This window comes from Lycorma delicatula, chromosome 10 (genome assembly GCF_047948215.1).
Source record: "Lycorma delicatula isolate Av1 chromosome 10, ASM4794821v1, whole genome shotgun sequence".
NCBI lineage: Eukaryota > Metazoa > Arthropoda > Insecta > Hemiptera > Fulgoridae > Lycorma > Lycorma delicatula.
In genome coordinates this window covers 117,845,645-117,861,405 of record NC_134464.1, presented here as the reverse complement: position 1 = coordinate 117,861,405, position 15,761 = coordinate 117,845,645, and the positions used below count along the sequence as shown (strand labels likewise).

Below are 15,761 nucleotides of genomic sequence, written 5' to 3'. Positions count from 1 at the left end.
GATACATCATTTGAGTTATTAAAACTAATTCTTAATACTTATCAGTTATCAATTACATTACAATTCTCAATACATTATCAATTAATGTAACTACAAAAGCAACATAAAAAAGTAAGATATTTTATCACTGTAAAATATAAAGACGTTATTAAAACACTTTCAGCCTATTAATCACCTCAACAATTTACATGATCTACATTTTTGGGGGCTTTTAAAACTTACATAAGTTACAATAACATTACATCTGATTATTTTTTTGGTTTTATTATTCCTGTTATTTGTTAATATATTATTTTCTTAGCTTGATAAATTTCCAACCCATTTCTTCTTGATTACACATATGATTGATTATTTCAGTTACTTTGATATACTGAATCTATAGTTTTTTGTTTTATTAGTGAATATTAATTATAGAACTATTTTCAATTCATTCTGTATTTTTTTAAAGTTCTTAATTACATTTTTTTTATAAACAAAGATGATGTCTTAGAAGCATATTTTGGCACTGGTATCCAATAAAAGAAAATAATTGTAAAATATGTTGTTTTTTTTTTTTTATTTCAGTTGTAGCTTCAAATAAAGAGCCTGTCCCAGGTTGGATTGATAATTTATATGGACCATCAGGAGTTGTTGTTGCTTCTACAACAGGAATAATGAGAATAATGGAGTGTGATCCTGATTTGAAAGCTGATGTAGTGCCAGTTGATATGGTTGCTAATGCAATACTTGCTTCAGCATGGCATTTAGATAATAGGTAAGTTAAAATTGAATTACAAAGGTATTTATAAATCTAGTAACAAATATAAAAAGATAATTAGGTTATATTTGAATAAAATAGTTTATAATTCTGAACATGTAATCATTCTATTAAACATTTTAAGTATGTAAGTAAGCTTTGAATGGATAATAATTTGATGTATTCATATTGATTTATCAGTACAATATCAGGAATATTTATAATAAATCTCATACAAGTTGAGATAAATAAAAAATAAATGGACAGACTTAAAAAAAAAACATGGTTTGCTTTGAATTTAAGTAAGATGATATATATTGTATTTCCTTCCACGTATAATGGTTTCAGTAGAAATACCTGGAATGTCATAGGAATAGTACCTTGAAAACAAAATATGAATAGAATATGAGGAAAACAAAATACTGATAGTAAAAGCTGTGTTCTGTGACTGGTTCCTCTTTGATAACTGCTGCATTGAATGCAGCAGCATTTCTCACATTCTCCAGTTAAAAATGTCATGTTACAATGATTCTTTCTAAGTAAAATTATGAAAACCATAAAAAGATATTTCCATATGATTTATGTGAATATGCTTTTTTTTCTTCTTGATTTAAGCAGAATTTTTTTTTAATGTTATATAAAAAAAAATGTATGCAGTATAGGAACTTAGTAGAAAACTATAAAAAGAATTATATGCCAAACAGCAGATTTGGTTTTCAATTAAGGCATGAACAAAATTTTTAATAGTTGAACTAATAATTTTCTCCTTTTCTAACTGTTTAAAAATAAAAAGTTTACATAAATATAATATATAAATAAACGTAAGAAATGTTTAAATATTTTTATAACTTAAAATTAGAAAGTAATTATTTATACTTATTTTTTATAATAAAAAAAAAAAAAAATAATAAAAATTTATATTTGCAAAACCTTCCATTGCAATACTTGTTTTGAATTGTAAATATGGTTTCTTATTTTAAAAATATGCATGCTTTTTATTACTAAAAATTTGATATAAAGCCAAACCAAAATTAAATAGTTGCTAAAGAAAACTACAAGTGGAGCAGCAAACTTTTTAGATCTTATCTCTTCTATGGGTACTGGCTGAGATGGTTTGTTTAGGCTAAACTATTTCTCCAGTGGGTATCTAATCTGGAAAAAAAAAATTTTAGCTTATTTTTAACATGCCGCGCTGAGATATAATCGACAAACAACCTGTGTTTATTCATGATGCTCATCACAATTTGGTTTTATTTATTGTACTTTTGAAAGATTTCTAGTAATGTTTTAAGATTTTTATTTGGAAGTAACTACATTAGTACCATCTACTTATCACAACTGATAATTCAGCCAATTTGTTTTTTTCTCTTAACTCTAGTTAAAATTAGTTATTTCGATGTGGTTGTTAGAGCCAATACATCATTTGTATGATTTTTTCTATGATATTTTATAGTACTGATTAAATTTGTTTATTGATATGAAAATAAGTCCATGATAACACTGATAGCATCCATAGCTCTTTTAATAAAAAAGTATAAACGTACAGGATGGAAGAGAACAAAATTGTCCTAAAATGCTTAATAACAAAGTTTGTGATACTGTTTATTTAAATTTTGGAGGAAAAATGGAATGAAAATTTATTACCACTCATTTGTGATTTTGTGATAAATAACAAATGACTGGTAATAAATTATAATTATATATATATATATATATATATATAATTAACTTTTTATGAGTAAAATACTTTACTAAGTACAAGTACATAACTTATTAAAAAATTCAAATACACCATGCATATATTCACTACTCTGTTTACAGGCTTAAGTTATGGATTGCGGGGGAGAGGGGGTGGTTAATGGACCTTTAGGACTTAGGAACTGGATGTTTAGCACTATTAATTAGAAGATGAAATATAGTGCATAAAAATTTTTTAAACTAGAAAACACTCATTTAAGATGACAATTGTTAAAAACTGTTCATGAATCTAAGTTAGTTTTAGCTCTAATACAACTTCTTTAGAAACTGCTTCAGGAAGTAATAAATGTTATTGTTGTAGTGTCAATGTTTCTAGATGCATTATTTCAATAATTCCTTGTTTTATGAACACAAAAAAAACAAAATTCTATGAAAGCTAATTCAAATACCAGTGCTACATTCAACCACTTAGCATGACAAATGATAATCTCTGAAAAAACTTCATTTTTAGAACAAAAGCTTACTCAGATTTGGGTAAAGTTTTTATAATTTTCACCTTAGATTAAAGTGTACTGTACTCAATTTAAGAACTGTTCTTTATTTTGTAATCATGGTAAATTATGTATACTAAGATTCAGTTAAAACTATATCATGGAGCACCATGTACTTAAATAAAAATGTTCTTTCAATCTGAATTCAATTCATTTTGTACAATAAAATAATCACTTTGTTAATGTTATTTTGAGAAAATACCATTAATTTACTTTAACTTGTTCATTTGGAAGAAATCTTCGATTTTTTTTTTAAATTAAACATTTCATGAATTTTGGATGGATTTTTTCTTATATGTAATTAAGAAATATGTATGTATATAGTAAAACAATTTTTTTTTTACAGAAGAAATAAAGACAGCATTGAAGATCCACCTATATACAATATGGTTTCATCCACACGAAATCCAATTACATGGTTATATTTCTTCACACTTTGCTATAGATTTTGGCCCCATACAGTTTTTGCAATATGGTATCCATTTATCACAATCCACAAAAGTAGATTAAAAGTGAGAATATTAAAATTTTTATTGCATTACCTACCAGCACTAGTCATTGATAGTATCGCACAAGTTTTTGGGAAACAAACAGGGTAAGTTTAATTATTAGTAATTTAGCTTAACTGTGGTTAAAAGAATAACTTTAGAAAATAATTTTGCTTAAAAGTATACTTAATTAAAAAGTATCTTTTCTTAATGTTGGTATATTAAAACTAATACTATACTGCATTAATAACCTAATTAAAAGTAAATGAAAAAACTTAAATTAATTAAACAAAGAAATTATGTTGATTATAATTTAATAAATTTTGTACATAAATAATTGGAAAATCCTGCTTTTAACACATAGAAGATACTGTTTTTAAATACCTGGAAGATTATGTTTTTATAAATGACCAGTATGGGAAATTTTTAATTGTGTTCTTTGCCTTTTGAATTACAGATGATTGTACTTTACTGTCAGAAAAAATAATTTATGTAGCAGAAATATGTAAGGAAGTTAGACATAATAGTTAATATATAATATATATGTCTGTACCATCAGGAAAAATTACACAAATTATTTAAATGTTTTGAAAGTTTGATGACTTTTCAAGTATGTAAGAGATTTGTCATGTACTTAATGTGGATAGTAATATCATATAGATCTCAGTCATGGATGCTCAGAAATAACTGATAGGAATACTTGGATAATTTTATATGTAATGGTGGAAAAGAATGGAAGAAAGGGAAACTGATATAAAGAAAATGAAAGTAAAATACTGAGAAGAATAGGAGAGGAACAGAATTTGTAGATAAAATATTCAGGTTAGAGCAATTCTTCAAAGTACTTTTGTTCATTGAAGAATCATAAAAGTTAAAAAAAAAGAAAGGAAGTAGAAGAAGAGGAAAAAATGGATGTACATTAAGGGAGGAAGTTATTCATATGAGGAAATGGACGATGCTCAGGACCAAGAAAAATGTTTTCAATTTCATCAGTTTTTGATCATAAAAAAATTATATGGGAAGTTGAATAATGTAAGAAGAAAATAAAAATTGACAACTTAACCTTTATTTAACTAATACTTAAAACTACAATATGACTTTTTTCATAATTTTATTTATTTTGGTTTCAGGCTATTAAAAATATCAGAAAAAATTGAAAAATTTACGAAATTAGTGTCATATTTTTCAATAAGACAATGGGAATTTTATGATAAAAATACGCAAGATTTATGGGAATCATTAAATCAAAAAGATAAGGAAATATTTCCGTTCAATGTTGAAGAACTCAACTGGGAAGAATATTTTTATAATTACATGCGTGGTGCAAGAAAATATCTTCTGAAAGATGATTTGTCATCTATTCCAATCGGAATAAAAAGGGTTCAAAGGTATGTATTTAAATGATTTAAATTTAATGTATCTAAGTAAAACTGTAGTAAATGAAGATCATTTATTCACTAAGTAAAGAAACAGATTGTAATTATTTTAACATAATCTAATCGAATATTTTAATAATGAACATATTTTTTTTTAATGTAATCATTTGCTATAATCCAACACTTTTCACATTGTACCAATAGATTTTTTTCCAACAGCAAAAGAATATGTCAATATCTCTTCTGCCATAAATAAACTGTTATATCTGTAAAAATGTCATAATTGATTTAACTTTTACTGAACTGCTTTTACTGAATTGAGATAGAAGTAAATGTCAAATTATTTTAAACCTCTGAAACAAAGTACATTAATGAAAATTTTGAAAACATTAGTGAACACTTCAAAAGTGTATTTTTAAAGGAGGGACCTTATTGAATGAATGATCATTATTTTTGTTAAAGTAGTAGTTTATCAGCTGTTTTAAATTTATGGTAGGGATACCAACTAATAATTTATAAACGTTGAATATTATTTATTTATTTAACTATAAGTGTGTCTTTACACTTTGAATAAACCTTGAATTATTATTACAATAATTTTCTAATTGAAATACTTAGTACAATTATCTATAATTATAATTATGTCTTCTATAACCTTTTAGTAGATTTAATTTCAGTAGTCTGTTAAATGAAGTAGAAATATAAGTCTTAAACATTCATAGTAAACTGTATGAATTAAAAATACTGGCTTGAGTGTAAGGCAGAGCTACTTTCATAGAAGAAATATCAAAATTCTATAAAGATTTTTGTAATATTTTACTAAGGTATGTTTATTTGTTATACAGAATATGACATTTTTCACATATTTTTAGTATCTCAAAGCAATTTTTGTGGAAATATTGAAAATGTTTCTTTAAATTTATTATTTTTCACAATATAAATTTTTATCTGATACTGATTGCTATTATGGTTATTAACTTCTAATTAATATGATCAAACAAATGGTTTTTTTAAGTTGGGTAACCTCTAGGAAAGAATATATTAAATATGTCTTAGGTGTTGGCATTTACTCTCACTTCCCATAATTCAATTTCCAGGATACCATTCAAATGTTTCTAATTCCATTGTGTCTTGGAAATTGTTATTCCTACTGCTGGGATACTATGTAATTTAATGTGTATGTTTGTTATTTTGAATAGAAAATTTTGAAATTTCCAAAGCAGTTTTGTCTCATATTTGATCCAAAATTAGTATTTCTTAAGCACACATAACCAGCACTTTTATGCTTGCTTAACCAATCATTTTAGATTGACTAGAAATGTTAAATCTCAAAAGAGAATGTTTCAAAAACCAACATTTACATTTTTTGTATGGAATATTACATATTACAGACACCATACACACGATACATATTTTTAGCAGCTACTGATCTCTTAATCTTCACATTATGCACAAATAAATATGATTTTTAAACACTTTAGATTATTGGATATAAACACTTTATAAGTGTTTACAACATTTTATTAGTATTGTGATAATATCTAAAAATGAGAACTCTATTTTTTTAGCTTTTACTCATGATTAAATACGACGTAGGGCTTGTTACAAACCACATTACAGTGAGTTTGTCCTTCAAGCAGTTCCATAGAGACAACACATTTTCGGTAATGAGGGTATGCATTCGTCTTCAGTTGCTTCTTCGCTGTTGTTGTGTGTTTGAATAAGTGTAATATATTAGTTTTGCGAAAGCATCGTGTTGTGTTTTGTTTACGAAAATTATCGACATCGTTACAATTTTTTTAATTTTTACATTTTCTTTTATTAATGGATTCTTTTCTTTAGATTACAATAAGTTTGGCATAGGATACTATTATAATTCCACTTTATTATCATGTAAGGTGACAGTAGTGGGTATAAAAGAAACAAATTAGGGGGTGTAAACTTATCCAAGGCCAGACGAGGGAAGTAGTGGTTGGGTTTCAATTAACCACACATTTCAGGAATGGTCGAACTGAGACTATACAAGACTACACTTCATTTACACTCATAAATATCATCCTCTGAACTGGTAATTCCCGAAGGCTAAACGGCAAAAATAAAGACTACGGAAGCTGTGTTTAATGTTTTTAACTTTATGACAAAAGAGGCACAAGGTGAACAGATCCTTCTTAACAAATTCAGAAACGTGTCGCCCAAGTTTCGAGAATTTCACGCAGTGTTAAAAAAACTCCTAAAAAAAATTGTTACACTAAAAAAATAAAACGCCGTGGATGACTTTTGTTAATTGTCATTCGTGAAAGGATTAATAATTTTTTCATTGATAAAGGTGAACGCGTTACTCTTCGATCACTATTATCAGTAGTATGAGAGAAAATCAATTTTCAAGGAAGCCTTCTGTCTTTATGCTGTCTTTTGCTATCAAAGAAATCAGGTTCAAATGGAAATGAAATATATATAATAGGAAACTTAAGAGCTATTAAAGAGTACCGTTATCAAAACGGACCTATAATATACACAGACGAATCCTATGTGCATACCAGTCAGTCATACCAAACCAATATCGTGGAGAGATGGCTTTGACCGCAACCTTGTTCCTCCAATTTCTAAAGGTAAAGATGTTAGGCATTGTCAAGAAAGCCCTTCTTATATTTAAATCAGATACCAAAACCAGGAAATTACCATGACTGTATGAATTCTGTGTAAGATAATGCTTCATACCATAATGAACATCTGAACCGCTCTCCGAATTCGAACACCCGATAAGCAGACATGGTCGACTGGCTTATACAAAATGTATCATTTACGAGTACAATGTTGAAACCAGAACTGCAAAAGCTGCGCGTTACATCGATTCAGTTTTAAGAAAAGTCACAATGTTTTGATATTGCCTGCTTATTCTCCGGAATTATATTCGATTGAAAAAATTTAAGCGGTTTTAAAAGAGTATGTTGCGAAAAGTTACTAATTTTAAATTAGATGGTGCTAATTAATTGAAGAATGAGCAAATTCAGTTGCCGAATGCCGAATGGAAATCGTAAAGAAAGTAGAAACACCTTATTTGTCTCGGGAACCTTTAATTAATAAAGCCACTGAAAATGTTATTAACGTACATAGCGATAGTGATTTAAATATTGGAGGTGATGATACAAGCGATATGAGTTATCAAGAATTTAAACATTACTATTTGATTTGATAACAATTCAGGTTAATGTTCGTACGAAGTATAATACTTCCCGCGCCAATTCATCTACTTTGTTCTTCTTCCTTCCTTCTCTTGTAACTCGCTTCTCCTTCAAACTTATTGTACTTTGCAACAAGCCCTAGTATTGTTTAACAGTTACTCGTACATTAAACTCGGTTCACAGTGACAAGGATAAAAGTCCTTATCAGAGTAAGGTAAAAAAACAGCTGTGTTTGGAATACTAATGCTCAGCAAGGTAATAGTTCTGAGCATAATGAATGAAGAGGTTATACAACACACTAGGTGTGATCAAAAAGTATTTAACCTTGACTTATAAAAACAAAAATATCTAGCCTTTGTAGTTCAATGATTTGTCCCCTTCAAAATAGGTCATTCGGATGTAACACAGTTATATTCTATTTCCATTTGTGGAAGCATTTTTAGAAAGCACCATAAGTCCTCTTATCGAATTACTTTTTATATCTTCTTTGTCTTCAAATTTCTTCCCTTTAAGTGGAATTTTAAGCTTAGGAAAGAACCATAAAATCAGGATCACTATTAGCAAATTCCAGCATATCTTGCAATAAGTTTTTCTTTTTTAATTAGTGATGAGTTTTGGGACAACTTTTGTTGCTAAGCGTTACATCCCAAGAACTTCCGTTAAAATTGATTCATAAGCAAACTGAAATTCCTACTTTATCTTGAAGCTCTATAATTGTTATTAAGACAATCATTCATTACCGTCTGTTAAAATTGATTGATTTTTTTTCAATTGCAAAAAATCTGGTGGAAAGTTAGCCTAGAGCGTTTGTCACTTCCGACGAGCATCTTCGAAATAGTGATACCATTCTTTAATCTGTGTAATAGCCCTAGCTTGACTACCAAAAGCTGTTTGAACCTTGATTATTGTATCTACTTGTGTGTGGCCAAGTTTCTGATGAAATTTAATGGAGATTCTCTGCTCAAATCAATCAGTCATTTTGAATGGCAATGAAAGCACAAGCCACTCATACATTTAACTTTTACAGCTGCAAGCAGCAGCTGACCACAATGGCAGGAAAGCTGTGAATAATATGAAAATAAACAGATCGAGATCAATTTCCACAATGATGAATATGATACTTGTTGATCACACCTTGTAAATTATTAATTAAATGAATAAATATTTTGCATAGATCAGAATATAATTATACATATAAGCCATATCAGGGGCACTACCTGTTCCATGGGTAGCAAAAAAACTGATCTTATATTTACTGGCTTAAAGGGAAACTGAGAAAATCATTAACAAAATAGCATCAAAATAAAAATAAGTGATCATACATTTAATATTAAAACATAAAAAATAATAATTATACAAAATAATAAAGGCTGATTGATTTGAATAACATAGAGGTCTTTGCATATCAAGTACAGCTTTCTTGATTAATCTGTAGCTTATTACATCCATGGAATTTGTCCTGACAATTAATTAGAATAAACAGTAGAATGATGACTGGATACCAAGGAACAATTTGTCGTTAAACTGGTTTGGTCAGGCCTTGAACGTCAACTTTCAAATGGTAGGCTAATATTAAAAATCCTTGCCACTTCAAAACACAATTATGTGATGATAATAAATTAATTAAATGTTTTGAGTACATATTTTATGAAAGAAAACGTGTTTGAAGAAAATTCAGATTTAACTAATTAGTATTATTAAAAATTCATTAACGCAGAAATATTATTTCTGTAAACGGAGATCTTTTAATTTAACTATAAATAAATAAGTATAATATTGCTTGAGCAATATTTCATTCAGACCTACCGGGTTGGTCTAGTGGTGAAGGCGTTTTCGCAAATTAGCTGATTTTGAAGTCAAGAGTTCCAACGTTCAAATCCTAGTAAAGGCAGTTACTTTTATACGGATTTGAATATTAGATCGTGAATACCGATGTTCTTTGATGGTTGGGTTTAATTAACCACACATCTTAGAAATGGTCAACCTGAGACTGTACAAGACTACATTTCACTTACACTCATACATATCATCCTCATTCATCCTCTGAAGTAATACCTGACCGTGATTCCCAGAGGCTAAACAGAAAAAAAAATACTTTATTCAACCTTATAGACTGAAGTAATTTGCTGTACAACATGAAATAGATTTTTGATCTGGTTAGATAAAAGTAGTATTACATTTTAGGAGTAAAAGGTTATTTCTATTTATCCTTTTGAATTTAATTTAATAACTTCATGTAAATTTATAATTAAACAAAATGCCTAAAAATTTTACAACTGAGCAACAGAAAATACAATTATTACCATTTATGGGATAGACATATTGTCCAATCGCATGGGCTTGGTACTGAGAAGCAAGTTCCAAAGAGTTAATTTAGGTAGTTAAATTGATCCAATAAATGATATTTGAATTGCTAATCAGAATTTTCTCATCATGTCTAGTAATTAACTTGTGAAATAGGTAGAAATCACCACCTATGAAGGTAACAATAAGGTGAATATAAGAACAAGTAGTGGTTAAATAGATGTCAAGTGCCAATAACTCTAATGGTTGATGGTAACCTGACACCAAGCAAATTCATTACAAAAATTGTATAGCAATTCCCAGGAATACCATCTCGTGCCATGAAACAAGGATGAAGTTATCTTTTATTCTCTTTTCAGTAAGCCAAATATACTGTTTCATATCAGCATATTATTATACCTTAAGTGATATTATTCAACCTACAAATAACACAATCCTTTTGTTCAATAGAGGCTGGGTTTGTAACAAATATATCATTCCTTTAAGACAAAATTATTTCTCATTAATGTCATTAATATGCATCAGTCATAAGAAATATTATGACAGACAATATAAAATAATGAATTTATGTATCCCTTTCTGCTGACACAATCTGTTATACATCATGTCCATTCGAGACTTTTTACATAAGTAAAAGTTCGTAAGAACAAAAACTTAACATTTTTTTTTTTTTTACAGGTTGTACTGGCTGCATTGTGCTTCACTAACATTTCTAACTTTTATAGCTGGAAACATAGTATGGTACTGGTTTGGTTCAATAATAATGTATTATTTAGGCTTAATTTACAATTACTATACAGAAAGTTCAACAAATGTATACGCAGAGAAAATGCAAAATGTTTTGCCAATTTCATAACTTCATTTTTGTATTTATGTAATATAAAGTATTTTAGTATGTATAATTAAGTAAATAAGTTATTTTAAACATCATGATAATTATTATAATTATAACCTTGTAATTAACTTCTATTATTTATAATTTATTAGATATTAGGTGAGTGAATTTATTAAAAAAACTTATTTAATTCCAACCTTGTTTTAAATTATTTAAATACCTATATATGTTTTTAAAAAAATTCTTGGCTGTTTTTTTAAAAAAATAAATAACTTCTGAAATTATTGATTGTATTCAGCACAATAAATATATACTTAATGTGATTTATTTTTTCTGGAATCATGGTCAATTTGTATTTTATTTACTCCCAGTTAAATAATTTAATAAAAAAGGAAATGAATTAATGCAGAACCCTTGCAAAACAGTAACATTAATGATATACTAATAACTAGCGAGAAGAAAACTTCTGTGGCTTTATTCACCTGCTGCAGACCTGCATTTTTGTTATCTATTGACTGAATACACAAGCTAAGTGATATTCCCTGACCTCTACTGGTAAGTATAATCTGCATGAATAATAAGTGTTCAACCAAAAATTGTATTGTGACTCAAGCAAATTATAGAACAGTCAGAAATGGTGATTTCATAGAATTTAACTAGGAAAGAACTAAATTTATTCTCTATCTAGAAAATGTGTCTATAATTTTACCGCCAAAAGTACTGTTTTGAAAAATTAGCATTTAAACCAAGTTTTAGATATTAATTAATTAATGATTTACTTTTACATTAGGTGTTCTTTTTCTCAGATTGTAACAGATTTACAACAATAACACTTAAAAAATTGAATTCAGTTTTAAATAAACAGTATATCTGACCCTGAACACCTCCTTGCAATTAAAATTTGCTATGTTTTAAGGTCGTGCATATTCGGTTCATAAAAAACATTCTTCACTGCAGTTGGTATCCCTGTTTTCAAGGTCACACAAGCTTTGACTTGAAGATGCAATTACATTGTTGAGGAACAGTTAATAGCATGAGTTTGTGTGCATGAATGTTGAGAAAATGAGGTGAATAATATCATAAATAATGAATGTATTTTGTGAACACTTTTAAGATACTGCTTATAAAGTAACAATACTTTATAGGAAAAAAATATGCATTTGCTTCCAGCATTGTTAAACAACGGCCTCCTCATGCATGGAAGAACATAAAAGCGCAAATATGTATCCCATTGCCGATTCAACTGCGCAGTCTCGAATTAAATCTCTTCCCTAAACTTTAAATAACAAGTTCAACAATTCACGATCATGTTAAAAAAATTGAACATAAAAATCCATTACCACCAAAATTTTTGAATAAACTATTAGATAGAGAAATTAAATTAATGTTGGGGTCTGCCGTGCTTTTTATTAGCAATATTTTCAAATGCGGTGTCTGTCCTCCATAGGTGTCATTTATTGCCATTAATGAGGGTTTATGAGTGAATCGTATTTTATGAACTATTAATAATATCTTAACTTCAAGAGTATATTATAAAATATTTCAGGATACAGCAAGACGGGATTGCAGCTAATTTTGCTATAAGAATATGCAATTTCCTAAATAATAAATTCCAGGCCACTAGGCTGGTCTTGGTTCACAAGGATCATCAGACCCTTACCACACCCAACATCTCATTGTGGAGAATGATGAAGGATGATGTATCTTAAAATTGATACACAACAAATGAAGAATTTCATAACATTTAGAGAAAGCCTTTCAAACTATAAATCTGAAGATGATTCTCAACATGTCAAGAAGGATGCAAAGATATATATGGCTCTGCGTTCTACACATGGCTCTGTGCCCAAATAGATCCACTGGAAAAATAATTCTTTAATAAAAAAAATGATAAATAAAAAATAATAAATAAAAAATATATCAAAAAATGGTCATTTTTATGGGTGCACCACAACTATATACAGTAATATTGGTAGCAGTAGTATATAATTTATATTATAAATAATATATTATATATGTTATAAGTTATATATATATATATATATATATATATATATATATCTGTAGCCCAGAGGTAAAGGACACAATCTTCATTTTTGTCAAAAATGCGTTTATAAGTGAATCATATAGAAAGAGCACAAAAAATACACTCTTTCCAGTCATATACAACACGACCTCCATTTGTGGATAATAAATGAGATAGCTGCTTTTAAAATGACTGAAAGAACAAATTTCATTGAGGTAAATAACACCAACTGCAAGGTATCATTCTATAATTTACCTCTTAAAACAATTAGACTTAAGTACATCATGCGTACATGGTGATTTATACCTCTGTTAGAGGTTAGTTAGAAGTATAAAACTAGAGCTAAAATAATCTACAAATATTTGATGTAGCTAATGTGAGAGGAGTCTCAAGACTACATAATATGTCAGAAGAATGAATTTCATAACATTCAATGTTATTGTATTTTAACATATTTCAAAGTCATATAATGTAAAGTAATTATTTTTTTAAGTCAACTATAATTATATTCATTTCATATTTACTGCCCATCTAAACTTTCTAGCGTTTGTAACTAATAATTTTGTATTTTTTTTTCTAAATAAACTTTTCATTCAATTAATTATTATTCATATTTACTCTCTTGTACAGGATTTGTTTTTTAAAACAATAGTTTTTAATTAGTGTTTAAAATGTGTTCAAAAAGATAAAAAAGTTATGTCCATATTAACAAAAAATGAAGTAACATTAAATCAGAATATAAGCAAGTAACATTTTTCTACCCTAAGGTTTGGTATTCAGTTAATGCAAGGGTTCAGTAGTTGTTCAAAGAAATTCTTAAATATGCTAACTTATCCTAGTGTTCCAGTGGTCTGCTCAACATGGTGTTTCACGTGCTAATTGTAAATGTAATCTGGCTTATACTCAAAGATTATGAAAATCTTATAACATTAATAAATACGTTAATATATTATATATTAATATAATAACATTATAAATAGTGCTTATTAACATTAATAAGCACAAAATTCTTTAGGTCGCCTATTAAGCCTTATGACACATTGCAAGGCCATCTGGAGAGTATATGTAGCTTTGGCTTTGAGATAAAGATACCAAATCAATTAGAAACTTGCCTCATGATTGTTTAGTAATCCTGAAACTGATTGCAGAGTAATTGAAATTGAAAAATCAGCTTTTAAACAAAAAATTTGTCATCAGAACCTTTAGTAAGTAAACAAAAATATCAGGAAAAATTTATGGAAATTACATTATACTTTTCTAGGTCACAGCTGTTTACAATAACAATTATACATTTTACTGCTTTAATGTGGGTAATTCTTTCCTGGCATTTGGGAAAAATCTTACTGTGAATGCTTTGTATTTTAATGCTATCTTCGGTTAATTATTCTTGTTTTTTTTAAGGTTTACAATATTTTGTATATTTGTAATAATTAATTTTAATTAATAATTATCTTAAAATATTCAACTTTTTGACTAGCTGCACAATTATCAAGGTTTCATTTTATTTGCAAAAACTAACATTGTGCAAAAACAACAGGGGAAAAATGTTGCTGTAGAAAATTATTTAAATGAACCAATATCCTTTATTTTCACAAGCCTATGAGGTAACCTCAGCTTTTCCCAATTACTGTCAAAATGATCAAGTTGCAGTGTTATATTTGTTAGAAAAAGATTGGTATTTAAATGAATTTGAAGATACTTCAGAGGATGAGGATTACATACCATCTTAGACATAGCTTTGAATCAGAGAATGAAATGCATAAATCTAAGAGAAAGGTTATTAAAACAAGGTTATTTAATTAAATTGAATAAAACAGTTATTGAATAGCAAGGTCAAAAACGACAGAAAAACATTGAACAGTGGACTTGTAATATTCGCTAACAGAAGAACATAGGTGGTGAATGCTATAAAAATAAAAAGGGCAAAGAGGTAGCTGCAAAAGAAATTAGGCCTCCGTGTATGGCCTAAGTATTACCAAAAAATTACTGAATTAAAACTGAATGAAATTTTTAAGACTTTCTAGGATTCAAGTATGGGTACAATTTAAAAAGAGTTCATTGTGTCCTTCATTGAAGTAAGACCAAAAGAAAATTCTTTTCATTAGTTTTAACATAAATGATGTAAAAATAAGGGTGTGTAAAGTGATGTTTTTAAATGCACTAGCTATAGCTAGTGCATTTAAAAACGACTGTATTAGATATACTAATACAGTCGTAGTAAAAATCAATTAAGAAAGAAAAACCTGGAGGGATCTTAGAAATAGACAATAGAGGATGGCATACACCCGACACAAAAGAAGAAGTAATTCAAAATGTTATTCAACACATAAATGTTATCCCAAAATATGAGAGTTTCTGTTCACGATTGAAAACCAAGAAACAGTTTTTAAATCAGATTTAAATTTAGAGAAATTGTATTCATTGTATCAAGAATTCTGTACTGAAAATAAAATGGGTAAAGAAAAGTAGCAAATAAGTGGCTTTACATAGATATTTAACAAAAATTAAACTTGTTTAAGCAGCCACAAACAGATAACTGCAATACCTGTGATTAGAGTATCTAGC

General features: G+C 28.0%; 1 protein-coding gene across 1 annotated transcript in view; it reads left to right on the top strand.

Moving 5' to 3' along the window:
- Nucleotides 1–11,366, top strand: part of LOC142331054 (fatty acyl-CoA reductase wat-like) — a 64,880-nt gene extending 53,514 nt beyond the window's left edge. Inside the window, exons 6-9 of the mRNA XM_075376690.1 lie at nucleotides 565–754; nucleotides 3,332–3,580; nucleotides 4,604–4,861; nucleotides 11,014–11,366. Of these exons, the coding sequence (XP_075232805.1) occupies nucleotides 565–754; nucleotides 3,332–3,580; nucleotides 4,604–4,861; nucleotides 11,014–11,191 (875 nt within the window). The 3' untranslated portion in view covers nucleotides 11,192–11,366. The remainder of the gene's footprint in view (nucleotides 1–564; nucleotides 755–3,331; nucleotides 3,581–4,603; nucleotides 4,862–11,013) is intronic.
- The last annotated feature ends 4,395 nt before the right edge of the window (nucleotides 11,367–15,761 follow it).